This window comes from Dissoconium aciculare, assembly GCF_010015565.1.
Source record: "Dissoconium aciculare CBS 342.82 unplaced genomic scaffold K489scaffold_13, whole genome shotgun sequence".
Taxonomy (NCBI): Eukaryota; Fungi; Ascomycota; class Dothideomycetes; order Mycosphaerellales; family Dissoconiaceae; genus Dissoconium; species Dissoconium aciculare.
This window is the reverse complement of record NW_022984963.1, coordinates 168,490-183,392: the sequence shown is the minus strand read 5'-3', so window position 1 is coordinate 183,392 and position 14,903 is coordinate 168,490. Positions and strand designations below refer to the sequence as shown.

The window sequence follows — 14,903 nt, the reverse complement described above, 5'->3', positions numbered from 1 at the left end:
GAGTTTAGCTCCAGGGCCTTCTCCCTGCTTTGACGTTGGACTAGTCCTAGAAAGGCAACCTTGATGGAAAGCTCCTGAAGTTGTACGCCAAAGATTCGCGTTGCGCGTCTCCGCAATCCAAAAATGTCTAGCAACGTCGCTGCTTGATGATTACATGCTGCCGCCCGCCGCAGCCCTCGTTGATTGAAGACACGACATCTCGCCCGGAGTTGCCATTCAACTCGCAATACACTCAAGATGGCACGCCTTGGAAGCCTCGGCTTCTTGGGCATTGCAGTCCTGTTCCATGTCGTCTACATTTATTCCATCTTCGACATTTACTTCGTCAGCCCGATCGTTAGTGGCATGCGCTCCCATAGCGTCGATGCTCACCGAGGCCCCGCCAAGCGATTGTTTCTCTTCGTTGGTATGGTCTTGTTCCCAATTCGATGCTCAGAAAACCTCACTAATGTATGACTATTCATGTAGGAGACGGATTGCGAGCAGACAAAGCATTTCAATTCTTCCCAGACCCTTCACCGTCGGCATTGAACGATTCCGCATCGCAGGAGCTACGACCATTGGCGCCCTTCCTCAGATCACGCATCCTCGAGCACGGCACATTTGGAGTTTCACATACTCGAGTCCCCACGGAATCGCGACCTGGCCATGTTGCGCTGATTGCTGGACTGTACGAGGATGTCGCTGCCGTAACAACAGGATGGAAGCTCAACCCGGTCAACTTCGACAGCGTCTTCAACAGGAGCAGGCATACTTGGAGTTGGGGTAGCCCGGATATTCTGCCTATGTTCTCGACAGGTGCTGTACCTGGACGAGTCGAGGATAGCACATATGGCTACGAATTTGAGGACTACAGTAAAGATGCGACGGAGCTGGACACTTGGGTATTCGATCGGGTGAAGAACCTGTTCAGCGATGCAGAGACCGATCGTGATTTGAACAATCGTCTACGAGAGGACAAGAATGTCTTCTTCCTGCATCTACTTGGACTCGATACGACTGGTCACTCATATCGGCCCTATTCGCGCGAATACCTGCACAACATCCAAATTGTCGATCAGGGTGTTCGGGAGGTCACAGAGCTAGTAGAGAGCTTTTTCGGCGACGACAAAACCGCTTTCGTTTTCACAGCAGATCATGGTATGAGTGATTGGGGAAGTCATGGTGACGGACATCCAGACAACACGCGCACACCCCTGATCGTGTGGGGATCCGGTGTCGCGAAGCCAGTTACGGTCGCAGAAGGCTTTGCTCCCGGACACGAAGACGGCTTCTCGCACGACTGGCAGCTTGATCATGTGCAGCGCCATGATGTTGCACAGGCAGACGTCGCAGCTCTGATGGCCCATCTTGCCGGTCTCGAATTCCCTGTGAACTCCGTCGGCGAGCTGCCACTTTCATTCCTGGACGCTGACGACGAACAAAAGTCAAAGGCCTTGCTCACCAACGCGAAAGAGATATTGGAAATGTACCGTGTCAAGGAAGAGCAGAAACAACAGACTGTGCTGCGATATCAACCATTCAGCGGATTTGCGACCGGCGAGCTCACCATTGAGAACCGGATCGCAGCCATCGAGCGACTGATCGAGCAGGGGGCTTACACAGAAGCCATGGAAAGCACCGATGCCTTGATCAAGCTTGGATTGCGAGGCTTGCGCTACCTTCAGACCTACGCATGGCTATTTCTACGAACACTGGTCACAGCCGGATACCTGGGATGGATTGCCTTTGCATTCACAACCGCAGTCGATGTGTACATGCTCAATGGTGAGATCGAGGCGTCAAGATCGACGCCCGGCATCATTTTCTTCTCCTCTGTCCTGGTGGCGCTCTACAGCTATCTCTTCATGCAGTCATCGCCTGTGACTTACTACACATACGCCATATTTCCCGTCGCATTCTGGGAAGAGGTCTTCGCCCGTCGAAAGGCTCTCAGCGCTGGCGCGGACAAGATCTTTGCAAAGCTCTCTCAAGGAGAGATTGTGAAACTAGTACTGAACATAGCCGTCTACGTTGCCCTTCTGGAGGTCATGGTGAGTTCACTTCGAAACAGATCTGTCAGTGAGGCCGGCACTGATGTTCAGTCAGGTCCAAAGTTATTACCACCGCCAAATCTACACCATCTGCTATGTTCTCATAGCAGCCTGGCCTTTGCTCTACGGAACCCGATTCTGTCGTGAGAATGCTGCGCTTTGTGCTACCTGGGCGCTGGGTTCCGCTTCCATGAGCATCTTCACCTTATTGCCGGCAAACAAGATAGAGAGCCTGAATATGATGTGGGCGAACCTCCTCCCATCTTGTGTGCCATCAGCTAACGACTCGTTCTCTAGCTCAATTGGGGGTGGATTGATCCTCCTGCTCGGTCTCGCTTACATCGCCTTTGAGAACAGTTTGACGGCAAATTCAAAAGGCGGGTCTTCGACGCAGAGGGTTGATGGGACTTCGCGTCTCATCATCGGCGTTCAGGTGAGAAAGTCACATGTGACTACCCTTGATCCGAATCTGACTCATATCTATCAGGTCGGTCTGGTTGCCGTTGCCATAATCGTGACACGGTCCAGTGTCATCTCCCTGCAGGCCAAACAAGGTCTGCCTCTAGGCACGCAAGTCGTAGGCTGGCTCACGCTCAGTAAGTTCGATCTCACGCGTCTGTATTCAATGCACTGCTGAAAAAAGATCTAGTCCTATCTCTCGTCGTCCCCTTCTTCCACTACCTCTCCACGCAAGACCACTACCTACACCGTCTGGCCGTGATCTTCCTCGCCTTTGGACCAACTTTCATCATCCTCACCATCTCTTACGAGGGGCTCTTCTACTTCGCCATCGCCGTCACCCTCGTCTCGTGGGTGCGCCTGGAGCATCGCATCCAGCGACATTTCTCCGCCTCCAGCTCCAGCAGCAGCAGCAGCACCTCCCTCAAATCCGAGCTCACGACCCCTCTGGCCCCTGCCCTCGCCGCCGCCGCCCAACGCGACTACGCGCTCAAATCGGGAGACTACCGCGCCCTGACCCTCTCCGACGCCCGCATCTGTCTCTTCTTCCTCTACCTGCTCCAATCCGCCTTTTTCAGCACCGGCAACATCGCGTCCGTGAGCAGTTTCTCCCTCGACGCCGTCTACCGGCTGATCCCGATCTTCGACCCCTTCAGCCAAGGCGCGCTGCTCATCCTCAAGCTCCTCGCGCCCTTCGCGCTGGTCTCCGTCAACCTCGGCATCCTGACCAAGCGCCTGCGCCTCCACGGCGGGAGTCTCTTCGCGGTCGTCATGGGCATCGGCGACTACCTCACCCTGCGCTTCTTCTGGGAGGTTCGCGACGAGGGCTCGTGGTTGGAGATCGGCGAGAGCATCAGCATGTTCATCATCGTGAGCGTGCTGTGCATCTTCATCGCCGGGCTGGAGGCGCTCAGCGAGATCCTGGTCAGGGGCATCGTGTTCGCCGACGATGATGGTAATGATGATGCGCAAACCCGACAGCGACGGCGCGAGGCTGGGCCGGAGGGCGCGAAGCAGGGAGATGTCCCCGCGGCGGCCGCGGCGACGACGACGACCAACAAGTCGTGATCATCTCGGCTCTTTCCGAGCACGTCGCCCACTTGTTGGAGTTGTGTGATATCGTGCTCCCGGAGAGGAAAACACAGAAAGTTTTCAATCTTATTTAAAGAAATCCTTCAGATGTGGAAATCAAAAAATGTCCACGAGTTTTGGGATCCTCTCTCTATTGGAGGGGTGGTTTTGACATCGGTGACGAATCTCTTCCCTCGCCCTTTCTCTTCTTCCTCTTCTTCTCCTCCTCCTTTCTCGTCCTCCATCAATTGATAGGATCTCTGCTGTTTTCGATGATCCGCACCCCCCGATCACGTTCAATTGGAGATCAAATTCGGTTTTTGCATATCACCGGGAACGAGCAATGTGCAGTGGAGGAGGGCGAGGGGAAGGTTTTTTCGTGGCCGGGAATTGAGAGATGTTTTGGGAAGAGTTCGTACGGGAATTCATCTCATCGGCCTGGGCTGGAGGAGTTCTACTCAAGCGTCGAGGCGGGAATTTCATCACATGACGTCTTTTCACCTCGTCGTACTTCCCGCATATCGAAGAATGCAGTAGGAGAGGGAGTGGGCAATGTATAAGTTGTTAATTTTTACCTCATGAAATTCGTCAATCGATTACACATAAAAAAAGTGCTCCTCTTCCGTCGCGCATCATCAACGCAGCAAATTTCGCTTTGCCTCCTTCGGCTCCTCACGCAATACCGGCCTTCTTCTTGAAAGCGTTGATCAGGCCGGACGTCGAAGAGTCATGCTTGGTGCTCTCGCCCGCAGTCTCCAATTCGCCCAAGATGCTCTTGGCCAGGGCCTTGCCGAGCTCGACGCCCCACTGGTCGTACGAGTTGATGTTCCAGATGGCGCCTTCGGTGAAGGTGAGGTGTTCGTAGTACGCGATCAGGGCGCCCAGGGTGCCCGGGGTGATCTTCTGCGCCAGGATGCTGGTGGTGGGGCGGTTGCCCAGGAACACCTTGTGCGGGACCAGCTCGTCGGCGGCGCCTTCGGCTTTGACGGTGTCGGGGGTTTTGCCGATCATGAGGGCTTCCGCCTGGGCGAAGTAGTTTGAGGCCAGCATGTGTTGGTGTTTGTTGTTCTCGACGGGGTTGTGGGACTCGGCGGCCAGGATGAAGTCGGTGGGGATCAGCTTGGTGCCCTGGTGCAGGAGCTGGAAGAAGGAGTGTTGGGCGTTGGTGCATGGCTCGCCGAAAAGGATGGCGCCGGTGGTGTATTTGACGTAGTCACCGCTGCGGGTGATGGCCTTGCCGTTTGACTCCATGGAGAGCTGTTGAAGGTAAGCTGGGAAGCGGTGCATGTACTGATCGAAACTGTAGGGCTACGTTAGAAATCTCGCAGATATGGTCATCACTGAAATTAGACATTGGCTTACGGAGCAACAAGGTGAGTCTGAGCACCGAAGAAGTCAGAGTACCAGACGCTCAAAAGACCACCAATGACAGGAATGTTCTCCTCGAGCGGAGCAGTGCGGAAGTGGTGGTCCATAGCTTGAGCACCTGCGAGGAATTGGTGGAAGTTGTCGAATCCAATGTACAACGCCACGGACAAGCCAATGGCAGACCAGACAGAGTATCGACCACCAACCCAGTCGTTGAATCCAAACATGTTCTTGGTGTCGATACCGAAGCTTCCCACTTCTTTGGCGTTGGTGGAGAGAGCGACAAAGTGCTTCGCCACATCCGCCTCGGACGCATGCTTGAGGAACCAAGATTTGGCAGTGTTGGCGTTGGTGGTGGTTTCGGCAGTGGTGAAGGTCTTGGATGCGATGAGGAAGAGGGTCGTCTCCGGGTTGCTGTTCTCGAGCGCCTCGGCGATGTGAGTTCCGTCGATGTTGCTGACGAAGTGCAATTTCATGCCCTTCTTTCCGTACGGCTTGAGAGCCTCGGTGACCATCACCGGACCGAGATCGGAGCCGCCGATACCAATGTTGATGACGGTGTCGATGGCCTTGCCGGTATATCCCTTCCACTCGCCGCTGCGGACCTGCTCGGAGAATTCCTTCATGTGCTCGAGGACCTCGTTGACTTCCTCGACGACGCTCTTGCCGTCAACCTGCATGCTCTCGTTCTTGACATTCCGGAGAGCGACGTGGTAGACCGCACGCTTCTCGGTGAAGTTGATCTTCTCGCCCTTGAACATGTCGTCACGAAGCTCCTCCAGCTTGGCCTCCTTGGCCAGCTGGACCAGCAGCGGGAGGGTCTCATCTGTGAGGAAGTTCTTGCTGAAGTCGAAGAGGGTCTCACTGCCGTCGGCCTCGTTTTTGAAGGTTCTGCTGTATTTCTCAAATCGCTGAGGGTCCTTTTCGAATTCGCTCTTGAGGACCATGCCACGACCCAGCTTGTCGTGGTGTTCCATGAGCTTCTTCCATGCCGGAAGCTCGGTGGCTTGTGAGAAGCCTGGCATTGTGACGAGGTGTTTGTGTGTGAGATGAATGTGACAGGAATTTGTTCGAGGTTGAAGTTTGTGTTGGCAATGCCGCTGCTATTTGTTAATGTAGGGTGGAGGATCGGTGTGAGAGGTTGGGAGAGGTGTGAGATCGAAGGAGTGTTGCAAGACGAATGTCACAGTAGCAGGACAGCTTGTAAATCAATCAAGAGAATCTCTATATATTTTAATTGAACAAGGATCACGTAAACCACCTGCCTACACCTACTTCTGCTGCTACCGCCGATGATGAGCGACATCGTGCGGCATGGCCGGAGCGGGCAATGCACGCCGCAGCAGCAGGAGCAACTATCAGCATGGAATAACATCATCGCCGCCCTGTTGCCCGCACTCTCTATGCTAGGTACATCTCATGGAACTCCTGTACTCTCTGCTGGGGGTTTTTTCTTACAGCCATTACTGAGAAGGAGGCTCACGAATGCGCCCGTCTTCTAATACTACTACTACTACTACTACTACTACTACTCCATCGTACTGTATCTGGAGGCGCAGGAAATGTCGCGTCTAGACGATCGAAAAGGGTCGAAGCTTCACGTTTTCCTAATGGGTTGGCAGCTATGACAGCATCCCGGGGTGGTCGTTGACATGTGCGAGAGACTCCCTACCTACCTACCTACCTAGTCCCCCGTACATGGTGTCAGCCCTGGAGCTCAATAACCGGGCCTTTTCTCCCTTTTTCCCTTGGATCAATATTCACCGGCGGACGAGTATGAGACAGCATGATACAGTAGGTATGTCGACGTTCTCCGCGGATGATAAATTTGTTGGAATGACGAAATCCCCCATCACATCAATTCGGATTAGTATCGAAGGGGAGACACCCCACCTTACTGTGCCTCAGGTTGGGAATATTAGTCCCTGTGCTGTTGTTGGGCTCTCGCCACGAACACACACACAAACACAAACACACATACACATAAGAGGTACACATACAAATACACACACGTACACACAGAGCGGGGTTCCGTCCTCACCATCCATCTCATCACACACTCACTCACACACACACACATACACGTGCTGCTTGCTTGCTCGCCGTCGTTCACCAAGTGTATATACAGGCGCCCGCATGGTGATACCTACCTAGGTACCTATCCATCTATGGATTATTATTACTGTAGAGACAGAACCGCCGCGATCCGCCCGCTCACTTCCAGTCGCCCACGTCATGCCCACACTCCCGGCCCTCAGGCCGTGTATCAGGCGGGTGCCAGGCAGGTGTAGATAGATCCATCAATAATAATTCCTTAATAATTCCTAGGCCGGTTCTCCGAGGAGTAGGAGGAGGAGGAGGAGGAGGAGGAAAGAGAACCCTGCACGTGGGGCTGCTGTCCATCTTGTCACAGATGGACCTCCCGCGGAGATCTCAGTCGCTCCACGACGCTCCGATAGAGATCTGGCGGGCATCTGGGTCACAACATAGAACAAGTCTCCTCGTCCTAGCCTTTGTGGAGATCACACCAAAGCCAGCCCGCCTCGGAGACAGATTGGCAGGAGATATCGGGGAGGTTTGGGTTTTGGGGTTTTTTTTGGTTTTGGAGAAATCTGTATATTTCTTCTCTAGAGGGAAGGGTGAAAGGTCCTGCTTTCTCCTCCCTCTCCCCAGGGGAAAAGTCCGAATGAAATGTAATCAAGAGAAAAAGAAGGAGGAAGAGGAAGAGGAAGAAAAGAACGTGCTCCACCGCCCATCCTGAAAGCAGAAAACGAAAGAGAGAGATATATATAAAATCACACCGACATACCCGCCTCCTCTTTTCCTCTCCCAGCCCGGATCTATCCCGCCGTCATCAGGAGGTAGAAGAAGTCGAAACAGAGCAGAAAGGCAAGTCCGAAAAAGAGGTTCAGAGATAGAGAGACACAGAGAGAACACGAATCCGGTCCGATCATCTTTTCTTTTCGGCTGTTGGCAAACCTAATCTTCGGGTTGTCTATTTCTGATTGAACCCGTTGCCCTGCACGATACTGCCGCCCGCATCCCCCAACCCGGCGACGGGTCGGTTGTACGACCAACCCGTGAATTGCTCCTGCTGGGTGCTGGAGAGCGCCGGGCCCTCGACGTAGCTGTCCGTCGGCATTTCTCGGGTGAATTCCTCGTCGAAGTTCTCCGTGTCGGTCTCGCCCGAGACGCGCGGTTTGAAGCTGGGCTCGTACTTGCGATCTAGCAGCTTGCGCCAGTCGATGCTGTGGAAGAAGGGATGTGCCTGGGTGGGGAATCATGTTAGCTCTTGCAAGGTCAAGAAATCGCCTTTCGGGGCAAGGAAAAGGCCAGGAGGGATATCAGGGTCGCGACTTACCTTGATCTCGGCGGCGCCGTTCGTGCCTAATCTCCGGGTGGCATCACGGTCGAGAAGCTTGGTAAGCAGGTCCCGGGCTGCTGGAGGGACGATCTCCGGTCCGGGGAAATGTAGCGGCTCGGATAGAATCTTGCGGTACATCTCGTTGGTGTTCTCGTCGTAGAACGGTGGCAGACCAGTCAACATCTCGTAAAGAAGCACACCCAATGTCCACCAATCGACGGCCTTGGTGTAACCCTGGCCGTGAAGCAATTCGGGGGCCAGGTACTCGGGAGTTCCACAGAACGTGTTGGTCTTGTCCTCGTCCTTCATGTCCAATTTGCACAGACCAAAGTCACATAGGGCGATGTGACCGACATAGTCGACGAGGATGTTCTCGGGCTTCAAATCACGGTAGATGACTCCAAAGCCGTGAAGACATTCGAGGGCGCAAAGCAATTCGGCGGCGTAGAATCGTGATCGGTTGATATCGAATCTCTGCTCCTTTTGCAAATGGTGGAACAACTCGCCACCGTTGACGAAGGCGAGGACGAGATAAAGCTTGTCGGGTGACTGGAAAGAGAACTTCAATGGGACGATGAACGGGTTGTTGATCTGCGCCAGCACAGATCGTTCTGCGAGTGTGTGTGCAACTTCCGATCTTGAGATGATGTGCTGCTTACGTAGAGTCTTGAGCGCGTAGATTCGTTGTGTGTCATGCTTCTTGACCTGCATGACCTTTCCGAAGCTGCCTTTGCCCACCACCTTGAGAAGTTCGAAATCCTCGACCTTGAGTGATCTTTGTAAATTCTCGACGAATTTCACGCCGATCTTGATATGACCTGTTCCGTATTGAACCTCAAGCCATTGAGGAGCTGATGTACTGCTCACAGCAGATGCAACTGCCGGCGCTGGCGCCGATTTATCCTTCTTGCTCTTGCTGTCTGTGTTCGCTTCAGGTTGGGCGGCAGCCACTGAGTCCTCCACGTTGAACGTCGGCGCAATTCTGCAGTTGCCAATGAAGATGTCCTGTGTCCGACCCGCATTTGCATCGGCCGAAGGATTGCGAAGATATAACGATATGCTAATCTCGGTCGATCTGCTGACGTCGAATTTGTACTGGGTGCTCTCTCCGGGCCAGATGGGGCTCTCGGGCGTGCCTGAGACGGCGTTGACGAAGATTTGTTGCTTGTCGAAATCAACCAGGGCATATGGGAGGTATTTGCTGGTGTATCGACCGTGCGACGAGGGCATGTTGTTGATTCCGCCGCCCGCCGATGAAGCGGGGCGGAAGCTGCCCGATTGCATGTTCGATCCAGGCCTTGCGCTGTTGCCACCCATGTAGCTGCTCGAGAACGAGCCTGTGCTCACGCTGCCACTGTGACCGGGTCGTGCAAACGCCTGCTCCGCTCCCGGAGGCAAGCTGAAGCCTTTGCCCTCATGTAGAGTCAGAATCAGGATTCCTGGCTTCGCCGGGGCCGCAGTGGCCGTGGCCATCTGCTCGGAAGCGACGATTCCCTGTGGGTCGGCGGCATTGTTTGTCTTTGAAGTTGTCGGCGTGAGAGCGGGTGAAGATGAAGGTGACTTGGGCGCGTCGGAGTTGTTGATGGTCGATTGCGAGGAGGAGGTAGTTCGGGAGAAAGTGTTGCTGATGCCCAGATGAGTGTTGTGCAGCTTCTGCGTGATCTTCTTGGTCGGATTCCACGACATGGCTGCGGGATGTGCAGAGAATGGAAACACCTGTGAGTAGAGAGAAAGACACACAAGGATGTCACGACGACAAAAGATTGCGCGTACTCTCCTACTACTAATAATAATCCTGATGAGACAGTGGAATAGGTAAACGTGGAATGCGGGATTAGCCTCTGGCCGGCCGCAGATGCTTCGTAATGAGGTGGGGAGAGAGCGCTCGAGGCTGTGCAACGGCGGGACCGGACAAAGTTATCCCATGAGATGAACCGCATCTACTTTCAGGGGATTTTCTTCCCATCAAATACGGGGTTGTTATTTCTTGTAGCGCCCGCGATACTATTTTTGTTGGTTCACTAATCTCAGATCACTTGCCCAAATTACATGCCACATAAGGATCATTATTCAAGAATGTGCCATTAATTGAAATGATCTCGTCAATGGCCTGAATTTACACACGGTGTTCTCCCGAACTCCAAAGGTTGCTCCCGAACGCCCCCCATTTGTAAGCCTTCCCAGAACCGAAATCCCGTCCCGAATGCTACGTCGAAAAAAGGGGGTATTGTCGGCTACGACTTTGCCGCATTACCCAACCAGCCCATCTCGCATAGGAACTCGAACACTCTGCCGCCCTTGGTCGTATCGATGCGGCTGATCTCTCGCACGTTTTTCTTCTTAAGCTTTCCGTCGTTCTTCATGGCCTCCTTCAATACCGCATCCTTGATGCAGATATACGTTTTGGGGTGTAGTCGTAATTTGTTGCAGAGTTCCTGTTCCGCTGGCAGGAGTAATTGGAAATCCGGCGCTGATTCCTCGTCCCAGCTCGTCGGCACAATCGTCGGTATAGGTTGCAGCGACGCACGTTTGGAAAGATCGCTTGTCGCATTACTGTCGTTAACTTGATTATTTTGGGGCGTGAGCCGAATGGGTAGGTCGGCTTTTGTTGTGTAGTCCACCACAGCAGGCGCGACTTCCGGCACGGCGTGCGCCTGGGGCTTACCCAGGCGAACGACGTTGCTCAGACGATCGAACTGTCCAGGCTGAGGTAGGTTGCGAAGCGTTCTGGAGGCTTTCTCTCCTTCGTACTTCTCACCCGATGCCAATGTAGAAATGCGCATCCGTCGCCATTCTTGCAATTGGGAAATGGCTTGTCGAAGATTCTGCTCCTTTTCGACATCCTCACACAAAGAAACGAAGTCAGGATGTGACATCATCCGAGCGAAAGGTTTCAATTTCTGCTGGAGATCTCGTTGCTCTTTGGTGCGCTTTTTGTCAATAGCAGTGTTCTTCCGGTAATCGAGCAGCTTGTGATTGAAGATGACGCGCTTCCGGTCTGTCCGCGCCGTCAAGCGGTCATTGTAGATACCCATAACGACCATCTTCAATTCTGTCTCTGCGTCGAACTGATCTGTAGCTGGATTGATGCCTTCCTCCGGTGAAAATTGCATGTGCTGCACAGCTTCTTCCGCCTCGTTGAAATATTCGCTCTCGAATTCCAATCTTCCAGGCATGAAACCAGCGACTTCGTGACAGCTTGGTACAGACGAGGTAGGTTTCGCAGGCGTTGGCGCATTGCCCGCATTGTCCGCGATCTTCTGTTTGCGCTCCTCCACGCGCCTCTTCTTCCTTGAAACAAATTCATCGCGCGGTATGGAATCGCTCAAGCGCTTGTCTCCAGGACTCGCTCGCTCAGGTAGTGGGAATAGTGACGAATTGATGTATGTTTGTATGTAATGCTCGCGTACTTCGTCCTTCTCTCGATAGCCTCCGATGTGATCTGCGATGTCCGCAAAGCTCCCCAGTCCATATTGTTCAGCACCTTCCAGTAACAACAGCTCTTCATCTGCGCCCCAATCCTCGTCGAAGATCGGTATGCTGTGTGGTTCGATTACATGGTATGGATGTGACCGTGGGTCATGATGAGTGTTGCTTTCTCCCTTCGCAAAGCAGGTGACGCAGAGGTCGTAGTCTACACATTGCTTGCTCGCGCAACGGATGCGCACTGTCGAAGTGATATCGGCGCTGCAAACATTACAGATGTACTTGACACCTCCACCTGCTGAACCGGAATCGCGAGGAGCTGACTTGGCTTTGCTAATGAGACCCATCTCAGGTAAGACGGAAGAAACTCATGTGATCGACCTGGCGATCGCACAACCAGAGCGAAGTGTTTCAGCCGGATAAAACTGCTGCGTACCACTTTGGAATCGTAAGAAGGTTGTCGTTGTGGACAGGCACGGGCGGTTCTTGGGATTGCATGCATAGGGTGCGCGATCGTGTGCGCGTGGCGTCACGCTGCTGCGCACGGGCCATATGAGCCTCCATCTCACCGAGCTCATATGTAAAGGGGGGCATCCTAACCATTTTTCTGCAATGTTCAGGATTCATCGGTCTGACGGTTTATGTCATACAAAATTGACCAGCGGAGGAGAAATCAATGTAGTAGAGTTGGGAGAGATCATAGCTTGCCTTGATGAAAGTCACATGTTCGCAAACGTTTAACATTAAATTGATACTGCGCAATGTACAGATATTGATACATCCACTTGCGTCTCGTCTAGGAGATGAAGCATAGACAGTCAAGTCCAATGTAAAACACAAGCAATGGGTACACGGCCAAGCCCACCCGATTCTTTACAACGCCGCTTCCACCCAGAATGCTGATACCAGCAGCCATTGACCAGAGACCCAGAATGATATAGACGGGGATACGAACAATCATGGGAGTACCGAGCGCGCTAAGAAGCGCAGCGATGACCAGCGGGAACAACGTGTAGCCGATGATGCAAACGGATTGAAAGAAGGAGCTGAGAGTTATGTCAGTGATGTCTGTCCGATGACCTCCTGTAGAATTTACTCACATGTTCCCCCCTAGCAACTTGATTTGCATGGTGACAACTGCCTCGCCTATCCAGATCGTCGCGAAGACTCCACTGAATACTACTGAGCGCTGGTCGTCTTTTGCGCTGAAGCTTAGCAGGAAGGAGAGCAGAAGGCAGAAAAGCAATGGACCCCTGTCCGTCGGTCAGCAGGTAATTTCTCAAGCAGTTCCACTCCAGAGCCATACCATAGATCCCAATTTCTCAGACCCTCGCTCATTCCGCCTTGCAGAACAACATCCGCATCCGGCCATCTTCCCACCAGGCCGCGTAGGTTTCCGAGCGCACCAGCACCTCCTGCCAGACTGTCTCCTTCTCCTCTTTCAGCACCACCGATACCACCACCAGGCGCAATCATGCCGCCCAAGAGATACTTCGGGTAGAGGACCTGTCGCATCTTTTCCCATACTGCTAGCAAGTCCCGCCTGAGCGTGTCCCACACTGATTCATCGATTGTGCTGAGCGCAGCACGGCGGTCCTCGCCTGCGACCACCGAGTTGAGGTAGCCTTGTGTATTGTTCGCAGTACGAGCGTTCTGGTTCGCTTGTGATGAGGAAATATTCCCGGTCAAGGGCGCGCGGTCGGAGGTGGAGCGGATCGGGTCATCGAGATCGTCAAGCGTCGCTGTGATTCCATGAGTTTCGTGCACAAAGCTCAATGAGATGATTAACGGAACACACCATCGTCTGCGTCTATGATGTCGTCCTCGACGACTGGCGCATCGTATTGCTCGTAGGGGTTTGCCGTCTGGCCTCCGGCTGATGGGGTGGCCATGGTTCCCTAACTCGCAAGGGCTTTACCACTTCAGACTGGCTCTGTAATTCGTGATCTGCAGTATTTTACCGGCAGAAGTACTGGGATTTGCGCTTATAGTGACGTGTAATGGATTTTCAATGTTGGCGTGAAGCTGTGAATGCCGGTAGCATTGAATGCGCCTCGGGCCAACCCGCGTCAAACTGGCAGACCCTAACCCAATACCCCAATATCAACCCTATCGTGCCCACCTCCCAAGGTCAAACGAGGAAACGTGCAGCGACTCCAGAAAGGACATCTCCATGTATACCCAGGTACTATACATTTGGCAAGCAAACATATCCAGGGACCTAAATTTTGTCAAATCCCCTACGGATCGTTTGATTTAGAACGAGAACATCGCTCCACTGTGTGCGCTTTGGCGCAAGTCACCAACGTCGCATTGCGTCCGGCGTGGACACTTTCGACGAAGCTGGATCTCGTATTTGCTGTCCGAAAGTACAGATCAGCCACAATCGTCGAAATCCGGCACACTGGAGTCTGAATTTAGTAAGTATGCAGTCTTCATGCATATTCTCAACAGGTGCTTGGATCTAGAAATCATTGGAAGCGACGCATCCGTGATTCTCGCGTGATTCACGTGAATCTTGGTCGGATCTGTGATCTTTCAAACGAGCCCTACTTGAGGAGGATAAGGTTCAAGAAAGTCGGGGTAAGTAAATTGTCCCGACACACACCGGACGATACGCATGTGGTACTCTAGATCTACCCCAAGCTCAACATGTCCGACAACTGCAGATCCTATGAGAGATTGCTGCCTAAGTCGACTTCTCAACGGATGTTGTAAACCATGGCAGTTGAGCAATGTGACTGCACGGCGACTCATGTTGTAGTACCTAGTACTGTCGAAGATACCTGGTGAGGATAGGGCCGATGAGAGAAGCTCGCCGGAGTTTACATATAAGCCAAGCGGGGCCAGTAGTTGGCAGCCTAGGAAGCCACGCGCGAGCAATGACGCTTCGCTAATAAACTGCCCAGATGCTTAGGTGCCTTTGGTGCAGCAATACAGCAATGATGGGCGTCGATGCTCGCATGGCCGGGGTAGAATAGTGCTGGGGGCGGCGGAAAAAGACGGGCAAGCTTTCTGCAGGCCATATCTAGGTGGTGGAAGGACCCGGGTTCGGTGTCCTAGACTCCACCCTTTCGTAGGAGCACACGACATCCAGTCACGCCGTTGCCGAGCAGGCGCGATATCCTCTCGCTGCTGCTGCATATACAGTGCTCCCGCCCGACCGTCTTGTTTCCTTCAGT

At 53.3% G+C, this 14,903-nt stretch overlaps 5 protein-coding genes across 5 annotated transcripts; 1 reads left to right on the top strand and 4 right to left on the bottom strand.

Moving 5' to 3' along the window:
- Positions 1-237: 237 nt before the first annotated feature.
- Positions 238-3,560, top strand: K489DRAFT_373295 (putative phosphatidylinositolglycan class N; the record flags this gene model as incomplete). The annotated part of the gene is made up of 5 exons (XM_033603409.1): positions 238-406; positions 469-2,033; positions 2,089-2,466; positions 2,521-2,629; positions 2,683-3,560. The coding sequence occupies 5 exons, from the start codon at positions 238-240 to the stop codon at positions 3,558-3,560; spliced, it is 3,099 nt and encodes a 1,032-aa protein (XP_033456469.1).
- A 675-nt stretch (positions 3,561-4,235) lies between these two features.
- Positions 4,236-5,956, bottom strand: K489DRAFT_325859 (glucose-6-phosphate isomerase; the record flags this gene model as incomplete). The annotated part of the gene is made up of 2 exons (XM_033601859.1): positions 4,236-4,863; positions 4,926-5,956. The coding sequence occupies 2 exons, from the start codon at positions 5,954-5,956 to the stop codon at positions 4,236-4,238; spliced, it is 1,659 nt and encodes a 552-aa protein (XP_033456468.1).
- Positions 5,957-7,926: 1,970 nt separating this feature from the next.
- Positions 7,927-9,981, bottom strand: K489DRAFT_390636 (Pkinase-domain-containing protein; the record flags this gene model as incomplete). The annotated part of the gene is made up of 2 exons (XM_033606619.1): positions 7,927-8,199; positions 8,293-9,981. 2 exons carry the CDS (start codon positions 9,979-9,981, stop codon positions 7,927-7,929), a joined length of 1,962 nt encoding a protein of 653 aa, XP_033456467.1.
- Positions 9,982-10,266: 285 nt separating this feature from the next.
- K489DRAFT_383654 (transcriptional adaptor 2) lies at positions 10,267-12,233 on the bottom strand. Its single transcript, XM_033605664.1, has one exon. It carries the CDS (start codon positions 12,066-12,068, stop codon positions 10,530-10,532), a length of 1,539 nt encoding a protein of 512 aa, XP_033456466.1. The 5' UTR covers positions 12,069-12,233; the 3' UTR covers positions 10,267-10,529.
- Positions 12,234-12,438: 205 nt separating this feature from the next.
- K489DRAFT_383653 (Yip1-domain-containing protein) lies at positions 12,439-13,732 on the bottom strand. The gene is made up of 4 exons (XM_033605663.1): positions 13,520-13,732; positions 13,028-13,463; positions 12,822-12,974; positions 12,439-12,767 (listed from the first exon to the last, which is right to left on the bottom strand). Exons 1-4 carry the CDS (start codon positions 13,611-13,613, stop codon positions 12,518-12,520), a joined length of 933 nt encoding a protein of 310 aa, XP_033456465.1. The 5' UTR covers positions 13,614-13,732; the 3' UTR covers positions 12,439-12,517.
- Between the last annotated feature and the right edge of the window lie 1,171 nt (positions 13,733-14,903).